At 39.6% G+C, this 18,219-nt stretch overlaps 1 protein-coding gene and 1 pseudogene across 1 annotated transcript in view; both read left to right on the top strand.

Moving 5' to 3' along the window:
- The window catches only part of LOC128590102 (U6 snRNA-associated Sm-like protein LSm7), a 62,288-nt pseudogene extending 47,272 nt beyond the window's left edge, over positions 1-15,016 (top strand).
- A 532-nt stretch (positions 15,017-15,548) lies between these two features.
- The window catches only part of EIF4E (eukaryotic translation initiation factor 4E), a 39,763-nt gene continuing 37,092 nt past the window's right edge, over positions 15,549-18,219 (top strand). The window contains exon 1 of the mRNA XM_053554050.1: positions 15,549-15,627. Coding sequence (XP_053410025.1) covers positions 15,610-15,627 — 18 coding nt within the window. The 5' untranslated portion in view covers positions 15,549-15,609. The remainder of the gene's footprint in view (positions 15,628-18,219) is intronic.

Below are 18,219 nucleotides of genomic sequence, written 5' to 3'. Positions count from 1 at the left end.
CACCAGCAACTGGGGCTTCTGTTAGTTGAATTTAGTAATCTATTGTCATTTGGGGGATCTATTTAGTTTTTCCATGAGACAGATGGACAATGGAGACCATATTCCTGCATTATTTTGAGCTTTAAGAGTGGTACTAATTATCACTATCTTTCTGAGAAGTATATTGCTTTTGGTTAATTATCTTAATTAGCGTGGAAGGAGGAAAAGTTTCAGGGGCTTCACTATCACAGCTCTTCTCCCATGGGCCAAGAGTCTACCTACCAAGTGTGTCTATTCAAGTTACATTTGAACAGACAAGTTGGTGGGGGAGGGCGAGGTTTGTAGACACACTACTGTGAGTGAGTGAGCCAGACCCTGGCCAGAATCCCACTTATTATTTGAATACTATATGTTCTCACTCTAACAGGGGAGCTAAGATAATGCTTTAGGGCTCTGGTTATCAATGGTAAGTCAAACCTGGGTCCAACAATATTAGAAGTGTTTGGGTATTCTCCTTTCCAAAGTGCTGTGGTCCCTAACCCCGAGGACATGTACTGGTCTATGACCTGTTAGGAACCAGGCTACACAGCATCACCACCTAAGCTCCACCTCCTGTCCCACCTTCTCCACCCCGACACTCCACCTTCTCTTCCCTGACACTGGTCCCAGGTGTCAAATAGGTTGGGGACCACTGCCAAAGTGTACAATTACACAAATAAATGATGATAGATCCATTTAGGACTGCGGAATCATTATGCCCATTTTTTTGCCACAGTTCCCTTCTCCTGGTACCCAACTTCTTCAGTCAATGGATTTGGGGTCTAAAATTGTCTCAGGTCCAGGAATTGGACAAGAGATTGTGATGTTTCATTGGTAAAACTGCCTTTAGCCTCTTTGTATCCATCATTAATTTTTTTTTGGTGGTGGGATAGTACAAATTAAACAGTAGCCTTATTGGCTACCCATCTGTTTTGCACCTATGATATCCTATTATTTTCCTAATTCTGAGGGACAGGCCTGTTTGGCTACTACACTACACACTTTGTAACATCACAAATATGCTTATCAAATCTTACTGATTCAAAGATTAACAACTAGAGAATCTAGATGAAGGGTTTATAAGTGTTTGTTGTACTTTTTCAACTCTCTTATAGATTTAAACATATTTTCAAAATAATAAGTAGTAGAACAAGATAAAGGCCATGAATAAATAAATGTTGAAACTAGTGATAAGAATCATTAACAATATATTCTTTTAATTCCTTTTAATACCCAAAGCTGGTAAGTTTGCAGTGACACATTATGTTGATACCACACTTTTGGAGAGCACTATGAATTCCAATATGTATAAAGAGTCAAAAGTATGTTTGTATCCTATAAACCATTTAATTATACTGATGAAAATTTATCCTGAGGGAATTACATAAAATATGAAAACATATTTGTAGTGAGTCTATACATTAGGACATTATTTGTAATAGGAGAAAAATACAGATAACTTGAATATGTAGCCATAGGGAACTAGTTAAGAAAACTGTGTTATATCTATTTAGTGGACCATTTTGAAGCCACTGATGTTACCAATGGATGATGTGGTGCACTAGGAAGGACATCATATTATTTCTGTAGTATTTATGCCAAATATGCACAAATTCAAAAGTGTTCTGCCAAGTGGGTTGACTGGCTTATGCCTATAATCCTAGCATTTTGAGACACTGACACAGGAGGATCCCTTGGTGGGCACCTGTAGTCCCAATGACTCAGAAGGCTGAGGCAGGAGGATCCCTTGAACCCAGGAGTTTGCTGTGAGCTAGGCTGATACCAGGGCATTCTAGCCTGGGCCACAGAGCAAGACTCTTATCACAAAAAAAAAAAAAAATGTTCTGTCACCATAACAAGGTCACCTTATCAGAATTGAGTGTTAAACTATTATAAGGAAAAAAATCAGACAAACCCAATTAAGGAACATTGTTTCAAATAATTCTCCTTTACTCCCTAGAGTATTAATGTATGAGAAACAAAGGAAAACTGAGGAACTGTTTCAGGTTAAAGGAAATTGAAGAGCCACGACCACAAATGCAATGAGTGATCCTGGATTAAATTTTGGATCGGAACAAACAATTCCATAAAAGTGATTATTACAAGAACTGGTGAAATTGGATTTTATGATTTCATTTGAGATAAAAGTATTAAATCAATGTTACATTTTGTGACTGTGTTGATTGCATTATGGCTTTATTAAAAAATGTCTTTACTAATAGAAGGAAATTGCTGAAGTTTTTAGAGGTAAAAGGTCATTATGTCTGCAACTTCCTCTCAGATGGTTCAGAAGTAATGACAGACTAAGAAAGGCAATGTACCAAGTTCATATTCGGTGAATTTACAACTATTCTGTAAGTTTAAAAATGTTTTCCAGGGTGGCGCCTGTGGCTCAGTGAGTGGGGCGCTGGCCCCATATGCCGAGGGTGGCGGGTTCAAACCCAGCCCCGGCCAAACTGCAACAACAACAAAAAAAAAATAGCCGGGCGTTGTGGCGGGCGCCTGTAGTCCCAGCTGCTCGGGAGGCTGAGGCAAGAGAATCGCGTAAGCCCAGGAGTTGGAGGTTGCTGTGAGCCGTGTGATGCCATGGCACTCTACCTGGGCGGTACAGTGAGACTCTGTCTCTACAAAAAAAAAAAAATGTTTTCTAAATACTGTTTAAAAATTGTTATCCATCTATAGACAATGTCCAAAATATTTTCAATAAGATGTCACATGAAATACTGCAGAATTGAAAATTGTTTGTGCCCTATAATTGTAAAAACATAAAGTGTTGACACATGGCTATATTAGGATAGTAGGAGAGATTTTTCCTACTTTCTTAAAAAAACACATTTTCTTTCTTTATTTTTTTGAGACAGTCTCAAAAAAGTGCTCATCATTCCTAACCATCAGAGAAATGCAAATCAAAACCACCTGAGATATTACCTAACCCCAGTGAGAACAGCTCACATCACAAAGTCCCAAAGCTGCAGATGCTGGCATAGATGTGGAGAGAAGGGAACACTCTTACACTGTTGGTGGGACAGCAAACTGATATAGCCTCTTTGGAAAGAATTGTGGAGGATCCTCCAAGAACTCAAACTAGACCTTCCATTTGATCCCACAATCCCATTACTAGGTATCTACTCAGAAGAAAAGAATCATTTTATCATAAGGACATTTGCACTAGATTGTTTATCATAGCCCAATTAACAATCACCAAGATGTGGAAACAACGTATATGCTCATCAACCCAGGAAAGGATTAACAAGCTATGGTATATATATGCCATGGAATACTATTCAGCCACAAAAAAATGAAGACCTCCTATCTTTTGTTTTAACCTGGATGGAGTTGAAACACATTCTTCTTAGTAAAGTAACACAAGAATGGTAAAGGAAGTATCCAGTGTACTCAATACTAATATGAAGCCAATAGACAATCTAATATGCCCATACGAAAGAAAAATTCAATACAATTCAAGATGTGGGGAGGGGGAAGAAGGAGGGAGATGGGTGCGTTCCCACTTAATGGGCACATTGTAGGGATATATGGCACACCTCCTAGAGGCCAGACACAACTACAACAGTGACTCTATCTAACAAATGCAAACATTGTAACCTAATTCTTAGTACCCTCAAATTAACCTGAAATTAAAAAAATAATAATAAAACACAATAAAAAAAGAAAAAGAGAAACTAGCCAGTCATTGTGTCAGCCATCTGTAGTCCCAGCCGCTTGGGAGGCTGAGGCAGGAGGATCGTTTGAGCCCAAGACTTTGAAGTTGCTGTGAGCTGTGATGCCGTAGCACTCTACTCAGGGTGACAGGGTGAAACTCTTGTCTCAAAAAAAAGAAATAATTTGTAAAATTCCAATCCTGCTCCAAGATTTCTTAGCCATTTTGAAAAACAAAAGTTTAGTTTGTACATTCAGATATTTCTCTCTTATACTCGAAGGGTAATATTATACTAAAGTCCAGTTCTGAGTTAAAAAGGAAATAAATAATAAAACAAAATTTACCTCTGGATGTGAGTGTAGTTTTTTAAAAAGTAGAGCTAAGTCCAATATTGTAAGTGATCTTCTCTTCTATCAGCTGATCTAATCTTCCAAAACAACAAAAAAATTACAAAGTTTTTAAAAAAAATTACATGGTTTCCAATGAATACTTCAAATACTTTATTCTCCAAGTAAGGTCAGAAAATAGTTTGAATTTCCTATATTTAACACCCCCCTTTACAGCTTTGTTGTGGTATAGTTGCAATATTCTTTTTTAAGACAACAAACAAAATAAGCTAATTTAAATGCTTTCACTCTAAAATATTTTCATTTAAGAAATATTCATTGCCTTCCAAATATTAATTACATTTTGGAATTTTTTTGTAATGAACAAAACAATAATTTAACATTTGGTTTTAACATTTTAGCAATGATTATTGATATTTTCTAATTTTCTTATGTTACCAAAACTCCTTCAGCATAAAAAAATTAAGTTCTAATAAAAAGAAATAAGATCATGTTTACTAATCTGAACATCTTATTTTATTATAAAATAAAATATGAATCATATTTAACTCTCATCTGAATAAATTCTCTGGACTCTCAGGGATATAAGGAGAAGGTTAATGAGAAATAGGGCCTCGCTCTGTCATCCAGGCTGGAGGGCAGTGGCACAATCATAGCTCACTGCAGCCTCAAATTCCTGGGCTCAACTGATCCTCCCAGCTTAGTCTCTTCAGTAGCTTGGACTTACAGGGCTGCCACCAGGCCCAGCTGATTTTTTTTTTTTGGTAGAGACAGGGTCTCACCACATTGCCTTGGCTCAGATTTTTTCTTAAGGTGTCATTTCCATAAATTACCTCACAATAAATCAAACAGTTTGTTTCATAAGTCTGCCAACTATGGTAATTTGTCATTTCTCAGAAGTCAGTTTTTTGTTTTGATTTTTTCTTTTTTTGAGACAGGGTGTTATTCTGTTGCCCAGACTGGAGTACAGTAGTATGATTATAGTTCACTGCAGCCTGGAACACCTAGGCTCAAGTGATCCTCCTGCCTCAGCCTCCCCAGTAGCTAGGACTACAGGCACTTGCCACCAATTTTTCTTTCCTTTTTTGTACAGACAGGATCTTGCTATGTTGCCCAGGGTGGTCTCAAAATTTTGGACTCAAGCAATCCTCCAGCACTGGCCTGCTAAGTGCTAAGATTATAGGCATCAGCTACTGCACCCAGTGCTAGAAGTCAGTTTTTACAAGGTAAATATAAATCAGACATTTCATTTCAGATTTAATGAAATGTCTGATTTTGAATCAAAAGTGTAGCTTGTTATATCTCACACAAGAAGCAGTACAATTAACCAAAGTATGTACCTAAATTATTGACATAGTTTTGTCATCTTTTTTTGTTTTTCTGAGACAGAGTCTCACTTTGCTGCCCAGGCTAGAGTGCTGTGGTGTCTGCCTAGCTCCAGCAACCTCAAACTTCTGGGGTGAAGCGATCCTGCTGCCTCAGCCTCCAGAGTAGCTGGGACTATAGGCGTGCACCATAATGCTGGGCTAATTTTTCTATTTTCAGTAGAGATGCGGTCTCAATCTTGCTCAGTCTGGTCTGGAACTCCTGAGCTCACGTGATCCTCCTACCTTGGCCTCCCGAGTGTGCAGGGATTACAGGTGTGAGCCACTTTGCTCAGCCTAGTTTTGTCATCTTAATGGTAGCTTGTCTATGCCAGCAGCGAAGAAGCCTGGAAAGCGAGCAGTGTTGAAATCAAAAAAGGCATTTTCCACAGCTTGTTGAGAATTCCGTATTTTTCCTTGCAAAAAGTGTTCCAAAGCCTGGAAGAAATGGTAATAAGTTGGTGCATGGCCTGGTGAATACTACGGATGACAAGGAATTTCCAAGCCCAGCCTCTATAGCAGCGGTTCTCAACCTTCCTAATGCCACGACCCTTTAATACAGTTCCTGGGGGTCGCGACTCACAGATTGAGAACCGCTGCTCTATAGTTTGAGGCAGCACTGTTTGGGCAATATGTTGAGAGTTGTCTTCCAAGAGGATTGTTTCTGTTGACCAATCTTGGCTGCTTAATCACAAGCATTCTCATCATTTTGTCCAGTCGGCTGCAGTACACATCTGCTGTAATGGACTGACCAGGTTTCATGAAGCTATAGTGGATAATATCAGCACTGGACCACCAAACAGATATATTAACTGTTTTGAAAAGAAAGATACTATTAACTTCTTCTTCATCACAAGAGAATATGTGGTTTTGGACTGTGTTTTGGCACTTTATCCAGCCGTTGTGCTGAACACTTGCAATTGTCAGAAAGATTCGCTTTCCATCATACACAGAAATGGTTTGCTTTTATGATGTGACAGCAAAGAAAAGCAAGTTTTGAGGCAATTTCTCTTCTGACTTGTTCAATTCACACAGAACCCATCTATCCAGCTTCTATACCTTGCTGATTTGTTGCAAATTGTCCAATATTGTTGGAATACTAACATCCTTACTGCTAATTCCTGCATAAGTTGAGATGGATTTGCTTCCACTACAGCTTTTGGCTCATCATTATCCACCTTAGTCTCAGGTCACCCACATGATTCATTTTCAATATTAAAATCACCAGAATGGAATTTCTCAAACCATCAATGTAATGTGCGATCATTAGCTGCATCCTTCCCAAACAATTCGTTGATATTCGACCTGTCTGCCCTGCATTAGTTCCATAAAGGAACTCATATTCAAAAATAACACACATTTTTGACTTGCACATGGTTTCACAAAATTGCTTTAAAAATGTATTTTAAAGATAATCACAAGCCCAAACATGAATTTGAAAGAATGAGGATGTACCTTCACAAATAAAACAAAACACACACACACAAACCTCCAAAGTGTGTCAAAGTGAAATGTCAGAGAGATCAAATGTCAAATTTTGTTCTTAAGGAAATCAGAGATTTATACTTAATAACCCAATACACTCTCTGGGTAGGAGGGTCGTGAAGAATCACAAAGTACCTTGGGGCGGCGCCTGTGGCTCAGTGAGTAGGGCGCCGGCCCCATATGCCGAGGGTGGCGGGTTCAAACCCAGCCCCACCAAACTGCAACAACAACAACAACAACAAAAAAAGAATCACAAAGTACCTAACAGGTACAAAGTATATTATTCAGATGATGGGTACCCTCACACCCCTGACTTCTTCACTATACAATTCATCCACATAGCAGAAAACCACTTGTACCCCTAAATCTACTGAAATTGCAAAAAATTAAAAAAATACATAGTCTGCATACCTAGTCGGCTAATACACAGAAGTGGCTCAAGCCTTTTTCTCCTTCTTAAAAGTTGAACATCTGTGGCTCAGTGAGTAGGACGCCGGCCCCATATACTGAGGGTGGCAGGTTCAAACCCAGCCCCGGCCAAACTGCAACAAAAAAATAGCCGGGTGTTGTGGTGGGTGTCTGTAGTCCCAGCTGCTTGGGAGGCTCGCGGAAGCCCAAGAGCTGGAGGTTGCTGTGAGTCCTGTGATGTCATGGTACTCTACCGAGGGCGGTAAAGTGAGACTCTGTCTCTACAAAAAAAAAAAAAGTTGACTATCTCTAATTTCAGGTGCTGGGCACCTGTTATCTCAATTTCCACTTGCTCTGAAAACTGTTGGTCAATTTGTACTAAATGCATTCATAAAGAGGATAAGACTTCTTACATAGCAAGTTTTTAATACAGATTTTTTTATTTTGTTCAAATGATGTAAGTGGCATTGTTTTGCATGGTTAAAATAAAGAGACTATCAAAGTATGATTTCACAAATCTCAAGATTTACTGCCATACAAAGAAAAATCTTTTTCTTAGGTTGAGGAGAATAACTAGAACAAATCTCAAAGAAAATAATTTGATAGATGCGTATGTTAACAACATGGTAAATTCGAAAAGCCTAGTTGCTCAATTGACTCAATAGAATGGAAGCAGGCTTCTGTGGAAAGGTGGAAAGTAAAGTCTAGTTGAAGTTTGCAGGGTACCTTGAAACCATTCTTAGGCAAGATGGCATTCCAACAGAATGGAAATCTGAAATAACACAAATAAATTCCCTTGACCCTAGGTGGTGGTGTCAGTGTGTTACTGATGCTTTGGAGATGGGCTCAGAAGCTAACAGGGTGTGGCGTTGTCACTGCCTAAGTAGCTAGTCTTCTGAGACACAGCTGACAGTGTAGCCTTCCCTGGCCTAAGCTCTCAAAGTGCCAAACTCTTGAGTTTATTTGTATTTTGAAGTTCAGTAGTTGAGTTCAGTAAGTCACATAAAGGGTCTGACAAAGTGTGACATAACATTCACACACTCCATGTTCTTACCACACAACACAAATATCATTCACATAGCAAACTATGTAAATGTTTGGAGTTATTTCAAAGCTGTATAATAGGCTGCTTCTGAGTATTATTACCATTATTTTATTATTTATTTATTTATGTTTTGCAGCTTTTGGCCAGGGCTGGGTTTGAACCCATCACCTACAGTATATGGTACCAGTGCCCTACTCCTTTGAGCCACAGATGCCACCCTTATTATTTTTATAAAACCATGGTTTTCCATAAACTAATTGAAACACATAGGGTTGTAGTAGGGTTTTTAGAGTACAGCCCATGTTTTTAAGCAATATCTTGAATAGATAATGAGAATTGCAGTCTCTCAAACTCTAAAATTAAGAGGTTAGAGGCAGATGAATAAAGCATTAAAGTCAGTCAAATGTTGCAGTGAACATGTTTCAGAAGTTCACATTTATAACAATTACAAATAAACCTGTTAGACTTTTCTTGACAATGCTAGCATTTGGAATTTTAAAAAATAAGTAAATTTCTCATTGGTGGAACTAGATGGTACATAGGCTTATCATTCAGTAGATTCCTTCCATTCACTATACTTTTCTGAGTTGTCCTACGATACATACATGTTTTTAATGGTGCCTGTATTTTCTGCTGTTTCTGCAAATTTGTTATTAAAATACATTAATATTGGGCGGCGCCTGTGGCTCAAGGAGTAGGGCGCCGGTCCCATATGCCGGAGGTGGTGGGTTCAAACCCAGCCCCAGCCAAAAAAATCACACACACACACAAAAATACATTAATATTTTTTAAACTATAAAAAATTCCTCATTCACAGATCTCCAATGATATACTTGGAATAGCAAGAAAGGCACATGGCAAGTCCCAGGGAAAGATGGCTAGTCACCCACATAGCTCCTGTAGGAAGGCATTTCTTCAGAGAATCACCATAATCTCAGGACCTAGAGAAAATCCAGTCTACAGAGGTAGTTTTCCCTTAGCCAAACTTATAAAGGATAATTATGACAAGCCAACAAACAAAAAAAACTAATATATATATTTTGTTTTATTTTTATTTTTTAGAAATGATGTCTCACTGTGTTGCCCAGGCTGACCTCAAATTCCTGGGCACCAGTGATCCTCTGGCCTCAGCCTACTTAGTAGTTGGGATGATAGGTGCATGCCAACACACCTGGCCCCATTTAAAAAATTGAGTCTGAGCAATATAACTATTGTGGTCTGGATATTGATGTCTCCTGGTGAGTCCTACAGGTAAGTCAATATGGGAAAGTATTTTTATCATAGGGTTGCTTGCTAAGGCTGGAATCAAAACATGGTGAATTACTTGTATGGTTTGTGTCCTCAACCAACCATCCTCAATGAGGGACAATGGAACAGAGGTTCCTATTTTTGTGCCAACGCACCCTGTGCCTGGAACAATGCTATAGACAGATCACAAAATACTGTCATTCTAGATTCCTTTTTTATAGATGGTAAGCAGCCAACTTCAGTCTATTTAACATTTCTTTCTTTAGACAAATATAATGCAGATACTTACCCAGATGTATAGCAATGAAAGTTCCACCCAAATCTCTGACTAAATTTTGGGTGTTTATAATACTGAGTTATTTCTAAAAACTATTATCTTATCCCATGTATTTAAAATTATTCCAAATTTTAATTTTATAGATAAATTAAGTTCATTTGGGGAACTATCATATTGCTGGCTCAACATACTACTTTCATGAATTTTTCAGATACTCTGCAGATTCTATTTCAGACAATGATCTTTCTTATTAGATGAGCCAGTTACCACCTAGTTATTATTGCATGGTGTTTAAAAGCCCCAAAGATAGAACTATGATTATAAAAACTCCGTATATTACCTCACAACCTTGTTTTTGAGATAAAAATGAGGTAAGATGAGGTAATACATGTAAACTACATAGCACCTAGCAACAGTAACTCTTCTGTTATTTACATCGTTAGTCCTGAGGTTAGACTTTAAAAAAATTCCACTTGATTTTTCTCCCAACTATTTGTTAGCAATCTACCTACAAATCATCAAGGAGCAAAATATTTTAGTAGTAGAGACAAAGGATAATTAATTAAATGTTTACTACAATAGCATGTTTAGAGTTAGGATTACGAAGTGATCTGAACAAAACTAAAATTGAGTAGGGGTATAAGGAGTAACCAGAATGCTAATTTAGACAGAGTGGTCAAAGAAGACTTCCCTTCGGAGATGACATTGGAACAGAGACCTGACTGAAATAAGGGGAGGAAGTATGAGACTGGCACGTTCATTATGTGAACGGGTGCTGGTTAGGGTGCTAGTTAACTGCATCCTTTTGGTTCTTAGTCACACTTCTTTATATGGGCACTGAACTATTTATATGTCTATGACTTAGTATGCCAACCAGATTTTACAGTCTGGGAAGGAAGTGCCTGTGCTTCCTATGTCCTTTAAATATCCTCCACTGATTACATAGTCCTCATTACTAACTTGATATTTCTTGGATGGTTTCTGGTCAGTTTTGTAAGTGAACTTGGAATTAGAAGTCCTCTGAATAGAACTAGAGGACTAGGCATTTGAAAGAGCCTATGGAAAGCTGCTATTGAGGAAACAGTCTTGGAGCCAAGAAAATCGTTTAAACTCCAGCTCAACACTACCTGTGTGAACTTAAACTTGTCACCTAATTTTACTGAGTCTCTTCACCTATAAAAATGGAGATCATAATGTCAAATTCACATAATTGTTGTAAAAGTCAAATGAAGTAATCAATATGAGAAATACTTGGTATGTTGTAGGAAATCAATAAATGTTACTGTCTTTGAATATTTGGAAGCTTGGAATATCGTCAGAGATAACAAAAGAATTGTCTCTCTGAACAAAAGAATTCTTAAACATGTTACATTCTACTAAAAATTAGAAATAAGAAACATGTTAATATTATATTTCATCATGCTCTTTATTGGTAAAACTGGGTGCTTACTGTGTTCTAAGAACTATTCTAAGCATGCTATGTAAGCTAACTCATTTATTCCTCACCCTAACCATACAAGACAAATAATATTATTTTGCTCTTCTCATTCATGAGAAAAATGAGCCACAAAGAGACTAAATAGCCTGCTTATGCTCATACAATAAGTGGTAGAGTTGGGATCATGAAGCAAGATAGTCTGCCACCAGCTCATGTTCCTAAGTACTAAACTATACAGCTGTAATTTAAAAGACTATTTATCCTATTAGAAGCCATCACATTGTGTTTTTCCTAAAGGAACATAATTGTAGAAAATGACAGCAATAAAAAAATGGAGCATAATGTTAAGTTCAGGTGCAACTTAGTTTAAAATAAAATGAACAAGGCTTAAAAGAATGTTAATGTTCACTGAAGGTTAGACCAGGGGTCCTCAAACATGCGGCCCGCCGAGGACATTTATCCGGCCCACCCGGTGTTTTTGCCACTGCTGCCTGTCCTGCTTAGCAGCTGACTTGTCCCTGGCCGGCAGTGCCCATGTGTGGAATGTGTGAGGCACTCTCCGACTCCTCCTCTCAGTCTCGGGACTAACTGATGCACACTTGCATCACTTGTTACAACTAGCAGTGACAAATATGTGACAAACAATTTCCAATCTAATACAAATATGGAACCAGACATTGACCATCTCATTAGCCAAAAGCAGCCCATAGTTCCCATTGAAATACTGGTAAGTTTGTTGACTTTATTTGTTCTTCATTTTAAATATTATATTTGTTCCTGTTTTATTTTTTTACTTCAAAATAAGATATATGCAATGTGCATAGGAATTTGTTCATAGTTTTTTTTTTTTTTTTTTTTAAACTATAGTCGGGTCCTCCAACGGTCTGAGGGACGGTGAACTGGCCCCCTGTTTAAAAAGTTTGAGGACCCCTGGGTTAGACTATATCTAAATACTCACTATTACAATAGTAGGAATCATTTATTATGTAATTTTATATCTTGTGTCTCAAAGGCTAAAAACATTTTTTAAAAATGATTGCTTAGGCCAGGAGCCAGCTGCATGGGGTGGAGCCACAGCTCCCTGCCTCACTTTCCCCATAGGACAAAGAGAAGAAAAAGAAAGAGAGAATTTTGGACTTGTCCAAGTACATCGACAAGACCATTGGTGTGAAGTTCCAGGGAGGTGGCGAAGCCAGCACAATCCCCAAAGGGTTCGATTCACTCCTCAACCTTGTGCTGGATGACACCATTGAATACATGAGAAACCCCAATGACCAGCACAAGCTCATGGTGGCACTGCGCCAGCTGGGCCTGGTGGTGTGCGGGGCACATCGGTGGTGTTCATCTGCCCACGGGACGGCATGGAGGCCATTCCCAGCCCCTTCCTCCAGCAGCACCATAGCAGCCTGTGCAGTCTCCGCAGCACCCACCGCTGCGGGATCCGAAGGTCTTTCTTTTTGTATAGGTTAAACTCTCGTTTTCTTAATAAAACTGCAAGTCTCAAAGAAAGAAAGGGGAAAAAAAAGGAAAGAAAAGAAGAAAAAGATTGCTTATTATTGATCAAAGACTAGAAATTTCTAAAATTCCAAAGCCTGGAATTTTAAAACAACAACAAAAACTTAGATAGTGGGTAGTAATAATTTGCAGGGATTGATCATACTATTTATGATCAATTTGAACCATAGTTGAAAAGCCCAACAAAATGATGACTTTGTTTATCTAGAAAACCTAAATAAAATTTCAACGACGAGCAGGTAAATAAATTATGCCTTCTATCACATTATTTTAAGATTTTTACTGTGAGTTAAATCTATAAGACTACTAATATACCAGCTCAAGGAATATATTATGTAAAGAAAAGATCATGGTTATTTACAGATAATGATATCTAATCATCTCAGGCATATGAATAAATTACTATGATGCTATTGCGGGCTGTAAGTAGTTATGTATAAACAAGATACTTCAATCAAGTAGAATAGTGTTTTAATGCTATATCCTATTTCATAAACCTAATTTTTAATTAAAGTTTCTTTTTCTAAAATAAAAGCATGAATGTGGTAGTAATATAATTTTTTGTGAACAGAGAAATAAAACAAAATTTCTGCTTTGTATATCCAAGATTAGCAAAAACAAAATCAAACAAGCACAGACACACACTTACGGAAAAGCCTAATCACCAAATCCTTCACGTGGTAGAATCTCAATTAGGCAAACACATGGATGTGCCATAAAACACATGCAACATGTACAAAAATGGAAAGTAATCAAACTATAAAGAATAGAGCATGTAAGTATTGTGAAAGTATGAATCCAGATTGACAAGTCTAGGGATGTTTTCGATCAAGAGAAAACTTAACAAAAATGGGAGCTACTGTGGAAAAAAGGTTTAAGAACATCACCGGCTTTCATGCCTCTTTGGGTATTTCCTGTCCATCTTACTGATTTTTTGCTGTGTTAACAGCTTCATGAAAATAGAACACCTATGTTGTCTCTTCAAGAAAGGTAACTGGATACCACTTTTAACCAGCAAAAAAAAATCAACATCAACTGTAATTACTTTGGATAGTTTAAGTAACAGTACATAGGCTCTAAGTAGAAATCCATTTATTTTTATTTTTTAAGAATTCTATCTACTTTAAAACCTAGTGGAGCTAAGCTGATCAGAAAAAAAGCTTTTCCAGGTAAACCAAACCATGTGAACAGGCAATGGCTTTGAGTTTTTTATACAGCCTCAATTATGTGTTAGTCAACCCAAACATCCATTATGTACTCAATAATAGGTATGACACAATTCTGGACATCAGCAACACCATAAATAGCCAGGCACAGGCAGCTTCCCTATACTGTTTTTCCTGGTGTTAACATCCTTAAGTATAGTAACCAGATAGTGTGTTCCTCCTTAGAACCTTACAATAGCACTCTACTAGATTTCTTCATCTCTACTGGATGTCCTAACAGCCAGACTGTGCAGAGTAACACTGTCTTAAGAAATGATAGCACAAAATTTTAGAGGGAAAGGAAATGTAGGATGCCAGCATGGGGACAAATTTCTAATTGCCCTTAATTTCCTAAATATTAAAATCTCCATCAAGGGCAGCGACAGCTGTAAAGAAAAAAATGATCTTGAATCTTTAAAACTGCATTGGTGCACATCATAATGCAACAAAGTAAACTTGAGGAAAACTTAAAACATTGTTTTAAAAAACAGGCAGAGAAGCAGCTGATCTTTAGGAAAGCACACAGTTGCTTATTACAGAGCATTTCTAGAGTCCGATGCATTTTCAAAGCTGGTTACAGTCATTACCATAGCACACCCTTGTGAGGTAAGTGTTTTATCACCTTTGGTTCATAAATGAAAAAGCTGAGGCACTGAATGATTAAGTCACTCGCCTAAGGAGAATGAGTCAACGTCAAGTCATAGTTGACCCAGCCTAACAACTCCTGACTGTCAGTCCAGGGCTTAGTCAGCGGGGCCCCAAGTGGCTTCCCTGGCTGGCACCTGGACTAAGGCTATTTCCGTTCACGTTAAAGCAGAATATTGGAACCGATTGGACAGAACTGCCAAATAATTTTGACTTCCACGCAAGATTTTTAGCCCTGAGGTCTTTATCTCAGGATTTGGGCCAGGAAAAGCTGTCGGGTCCACTCCCTCTCCCCCAGCCCGTGGCAAGTGGGTGCTGCAGGCGGTCCTGCCCTTCCCTTTTCTCAGTGATGGCAACGAGTGACCACCAGCGTTAGCAGAGCCGGGGGACGGGGGAGGGTTGATTGCTTAAACGACTCTCTATCGCCGCCTTTTTTCGAAACTAAGAGAAAATGGTGGGAAGGCAAAAGAAAACTAAATAAACACACAAGCAACTCGTCCTAGGACCTCAACTAAGCAAATGAAGCTTTATTGTGTGTGCTGAGCCTGCAGTTCCCAACCTTCCGGGAAGATGGGAGGACAGGGCGACAAAGGGCAGAATAGGCATGCCTGGCAGTAAGTGCGACCGCAGCTTTACAGGCGGAAGAGAAAAAAAGTATAAAATCCACCCTCCCGCACGCGAGTGTCCCCGAGGCTGAGACCCGCGCACCCTACCCATCGACCACGTGACCGTTTTTTTTTTAACTTCTTTGCCTTAAAAAAAAAAAAAAAAGGGGAGACTCCACTTCCCAGAAGCCTTTCGTTACCCACGCAGCCGCAGTCTTGCGCAGGCGCCGCCAGGGCCAAACGGACACGTCCGTCACGTGAACAGTAGCTGGCCAATCCGGTTTGAATCTCATTTTTTTCCTCTCACCCCCCCCCCCTTCAGGAGCGGTTGTGCGATCAGATCGATCTAAGATGGCGACTGTGGAACCGGTGAGTATTGCCTTTGGCCCCCACCCCCACCGGTCCCCGCGCTCCGGCTCCCTTCGGACTAGGGGACCCCGCGGGACGGCGTTCCCAGCGCGCACTCTATCCTGGCCGCCCCCTCCCCCTCATCTTGGACCTGACCTTCCGCTGGCAATTGGGGGCGTCCCGGAGTCTGGCCGAGGCGGCGTGTAGCGCACACGTTCCGGTGGGGGCCCGAGAACTGGGGGAGAGTTGTGGGGGAGGGGCGCGTGGCGCCTCCTGCGGAGCCGCGAGGTGTCTGCAAGGGTAGGAGGGTGATCCGAGCTCTGAGATATGTCTGGGGATTGTGTCTTCTTTCTAGGAGTGCGCGGAGCCGGCTCCGAGAGGGCGCCAGGATCTGCAGGGAGGTGGGCGGCAAGCCGGCCTGGAAAGAGATGGAGGAGGGAGCCTCGGGGCAGCCTTTCTCTCCCTCTTTTCCTCTAGAGATCCGGCTCAGGGGCTCGAGAACTGGGCGCGCGCGGGTCTTCAGTAGACCAGTGGGCTGGGGAGCCGGTGGGCGCGTGTGCCCGGAGGGTGGGTTAGGCGGGGGTGGTGCTGTGGCAAGCGCAGAAAAGCTTCGACCTCGCCGAGGGGAGCCGAGAGGGGCGAGCGCATGTTACTCCAGCGCCCCGGAGAGTTACTGGGGTTGGCCGTAGGGGAGGCGAGAAAGGTCGAGGCGGGGAGGAAAACTCCGCGTTGCGCGGCGAAAGCTCTAGAAGGATGAGGGGTGGTGGTGGTGAGAAGGGGGATCACATTGTCCTCGCCCCTCCATGCTTGGGACTGGGCTGTCATGGAGGAGGGAAGAGGGAGGAGCGAGGCCTGGAGATCGCTGCTGCCGGTCTAGTTGCCGGCCGGACCTCCTGCTTTTCACACGCGCCGGTCTTCATTCATTCATCCTTTCAGCGCAGTGCGCACGCCTAGGAGAATGCGAACAGGTCTAGATCCATCTGTTCTTCTGAGTCTTTATTTTCTGTAACATTTCTAAGATGAAGTTTACTGGAAATAGAAACTTAACTTTTAAAATTATTTTTTCATTTGATTTTTTTCGTCTTTAACCATACTACAGGGTTTCCTTTCTATTTAGGTACCATTTTAAACTTAACTGATGCAAGCTGATCAGGGCAAAAAGTTAGTAGTTATTCCTAAAGCACAGGGTATCTTTGTCTTAGTTTGGATTTGCTGGCCCTGGCTCATTGAAATTTCTGGGCCTTGGCTGCCTTTTTAGGACTGATAAACCTAAGTGACAGTGTCCTGGATGCATAATGGAGTTTGTTAGCAACCAGAAAACCTTTGACATTCTGGAACCAGTTCTAGACCTTGGTTGTCAGATATTTCTGTGTATCTTTTCATGGCAACTTGTGGTTTTGCTGATGGTTTACCAATTTGCTTTGACTTTTAAAGACTTTTAACTATTTCAAAAACTCTTTTAAGACTGCGAAAAAGGTTTGTTTTTCATTACATTGATCAACCTTACCTTGTTGCCAGAACTTAAAGCAGTTTTTCTCCTTGTTACTTGTTCTTTTATTGGCATGAGTTTTCATTTATGTTCTTGAGAATTGGGCTGACTGCAAAACTGTCTATTAAGTTCCTGATACGATTAACTGCCTTTAGAGCATTAACGTTACATACATAACATTAATGAAAGATAAATATGTAGCATTTAAATTTAAAACTCTGTTGACAGGTTCTGATGTCCACTTTTGATTGGATTTGCTCCTACCCACTATACTAATGTCCGTAAAAAGCATTACATCTGGTAATAGGGGCAAATCCAATAAGACAAAAATGATTTGAGTGAAATGTCATTAATATTTAGGTCCCTTGGATTTTAAAAACTATGCAGTTTTATTTTGACATTACAGAAGTATAAAGTTGTGAAGGACTATTCTGAGTCAGTAAATATTTATAGTCTTTGATATGTTTAGGACTGTTGTACCAAGTGTTCTTTGGGATACAAAGTTATACAATATGTGATTCTATACCTTGTTGAAATGTAAACACTTAAGGAGCTTAATTCCCAGGGATGTGGTTAGTGATACAGTATTTGTTCTAGGGCTAACTTGGGGAGATTTGGATATTGCATTTAAATTTGGGGAGTAGAGGAATCTAAAAATCTAAAGTGCGTGAAAGTGGGAGCCTGGATAGAAACTATTAGTTTGGGGATGTATGTAAAATAAAATTTCAGCCTTCATTTGTGGTGAGAAGTGCATATTTTTAGTACTTTTAATGCACCCTGTCTATAGGCTAGTTATATAGAATTCTTTTTGACAGTTTTAAATAGTTCGTTTTTTTTTTTTTTTTTTTGAAGCAATTGAGACTGATTAGGATTGGATTGCAGTGAAGTATAAGAGGCTTGAAAGGGAAAATTAAGAGAACCATTTCACCTCTTTACAGGTAATATTGCAAAATTTTGAACTTGGGACAAAATACTCTGTTAACCCTATTGGCATTTGAAATGTGGTTAGGTCAAAACTAGACTTGGGAATAGTCAGTGAAAATGTCAAGGCAATTTTCCCAGGCTATCTTAACCTTCAGTGGGTTATGTTTCTTTGTAGCTAGCTTTATCTTCATTCTGCATTC

The sequence above is a fragment of the Nycticebus coucang genome, chromosome 1, assembly GCF_027406575.1.
Source record: "Nycticebus coucang isolate mNycCou1 chromosome 1, mNycCou1.pri, whole genome shotgun sequence".
NCBI classification, from domain to species: Eukaryota; Metazoa; Chordata; class Mammalia; order Primates; family Lorisidae; genus Nycticebus; species Nycticebus coucang.
The sequence above is the reverse complement of the archived record's forward strand: the minus strand, read 5'-3'. Positions and strand labels throughout refer to the sequence as shown.